The sequence below is a fragment of the Octopus sinensis genome, linkage group LG9, assembly GCF_006345805.1.
Source record: "Octopus sinensis linkage group LG9, ASM634580v1, whole genome shotgun sequence".
NCBI classification, from domain to species: domain Eukaryota; kingdom Metazoa; phylum Mollusca; class Cephalopoda; order Octopoda; family Octopodidae; genus Octopus; species Octopus sinensis.
The window spans coordinates 2,626,367-2,628,875 of record NC_043005.1 but is presented as its reverse complement, the minus strand read 5'-3'; the positions used below and the strand labels follow the sequence as shown (position 1 = coordinate 2,628,875).

At 36.0% G+C, this 2,509-nt stretch overlaps 1 protein-coding gene across 1 annotated transcript in view; it reads left to right on the top strand.

The window, feature by feature from the left end:
* Positions 1–809: 809 nt before the first annotated feature.
* LOC115215372 (dickkopf-related protein 3-like) overlaps positions 810–2,509 on the top strand; it is a 20,325-nt gene continuing 18,625 nt past the window's right edge. Inside the window, exon 1 of the mRNA XM_029784528.2 lies at positions 810–1,690. Coding sequence (XP_029640388.1) covers positions 1,508–1,690 — 183 coding nt within the window. The 5' untranslated portion in view covers positions 810–1,507. The remainder of the gene's footprint in view (positions 1,691–2,509) is intronic.

Genomic DNA, 2,509 nt, shown 5'->3' with positions numbered 1-2,509 from the left:
TCTTCTTCTTCTTCTTCTTCTTCTTCTTCTTTCTTCCCTTCATCTCTTTCCTTCAATATGGCATTACAGTTTTTCTTTCTTTACTCTCCTTCTCTCCTTCCTCTTTCCTCTCTCATTCATTAACCCCCACCGCCACCGCCTCGCAGTCTTACTTCTTTATTTTCTTCTTTTCTCTTCGTTCCTTTCTTTCAATTCTTTCTTCTCTCTTTTTTTGCATTTATCCTTCTTCTTTTCTCCAACTTTTGTTGTTGTTGTTTTAAAACTTTACCCCCTCATCTTGCCCCCCCTCCCATCCCCACCACAATGTGGTCATGACGCTGTTATCTACTCACCCCCCTCTACACCCACATCCCCAACACTTACACATTTTATCACTTTTATACTTCAACATCCACTTTACCACACCTATACACACACATATACGCACACATTCACACATACACATCCCCCACCTCACACAAATATCCCAACTTCCCCAACTTCCCCACCCTTCTAAGTCCCCCTCTTCTCTTCCCCTCCCCTCCATTCTTCAGTTTTTAATTTCAGTTTCGCCATCTGCTCGCGCGGGCGCGCGTGTGTATGCTTTCCGCATTTAAATTATATTGTCAGTGTAGGTGTCAACTAAACCTCTATTTACTATTCACTTACACAAATACAACCCCCACACGTATATATATATATATGTGTGTGTGTGTGTGTGTGTGTGCATGTATGTGTATGTCTACTGACACACACGTATTCATATACGCATATCTATCTATGCACAAATACACATACACACATACATATATAAAAGAAACTGCGCTCAACTTTGTAAGACTAGTAAAAGGGATCCACCTGACCCTTTAAAGGTATCTCAAGGTTTCGCTTTTTCACTTTTATTTTTCAAATGGAATGGTGAATTTCTCTCCTCAGATGTTTCTGCCATTTATTCTGCCACCTGACAAAATCACGTTTTGAAACAACCGAGATTCTAAACAGCTTTGAAGCAAACAAAACGCCAGCAAGACTTTTGCTTCCGACTCTTAAAACATTTAATGAAACAAATGGCTATAGCAGAAATACTGGCAATAACAATCTAATCGATAATATCATATTTATATAAATACAACAATAACTTTTTTATTTGCACAGACATGTATTTATATTTTATGCTTTTCCGCCATTTTCTTTTGTGATATTTATTTCAAGTGACAGAAAAAATCGTTTAAATCTTACACACATTCAAAGAAATTACGGACAAATAAATACAGATTTATTTGATTTGATATCATCCGAAATCAACAAAATATTTATCAGCTGAATAAATTTATGCTGTTAAATCTTTCATTTACAGACTCCATTCACCTCCTACCGCGTTTATAATAGGTATATTCTTGAGTTAAATCATCAAAGCAGACGATAATATTTGCAATATCGCCAGACGAGGGATTTAGTTTGATTGAAGATAAAATTGATTGATTTGTTTTCATCAATACCAAATAGAGAAACAACAAGAAAATACAACATGAAACGTGAAAATCGATATTTTGAAGTCCTTTTGTTCCTAAACAGTTTTTCGTTATGTTTCTGCAATATCTGGACATTATTACAGAGTTCCCCCATCCAAGGTCAGATCAGTAAAAGACTTAGCACCCATCCCAGGAATATACATGCTGTGGTGAGTCGAAATATGCTCGATCAGAAAATGGTAAGGACATAACATTTTATATTTCAACTTCTTCAACTCAATTTTAACGAATTCTTTATTGTGCCTTTATATCCTTAATTTGCATATATATACGCATTACCTATCTTCTCACCCTTCTCTCAGCTCCCCCTCTCTATATATATGCATATGTGTGTATGTGTGTGTGTGTATATATATATCTACTCTTTTACTCTTTTACTTGTTTCAATCATTTGACTGCGGCCATGCTGGAGCACCGCCTTTAGTCGAGCAAATCGACCCCGGGACTTATTCTTTGTAAGCCCAGTACTTATTCTATCGGACTCTTTTGCCGAACCGCTAAGTGACGGGGACGTAAACACACCAGCATCGGTTGTCAAGCAATGCTAGGGGGAGAAAACACACACACACACATACATATATATATACATATATATATATATATATATATATATATATATATATATACGACGGGCTTCTTTCAGTTTCCGTCTACCAAATCCACTCACAAGGCATTGGTCGGCCCGGGACTATAGTAGAAGACACTTGCCCAAGGTGCCACGCAGTGGGACTGAACCCGGAACCATGTGTTTGGTTAGCAAGCTACTTACCACACAGCCACTCCTGCGCCTATCTGTGTATATTTATATGCGTATATATATATATTATGCATGAGCATATGTGTGGATGTGTATATATATATATACATATGTACATGTGTATATACATATATACATATATATATATTTATATATATATATATTTACATAGATATACTTACATGTATATATATACACAAATGCACATATATATATATATATATATATATACATATACATA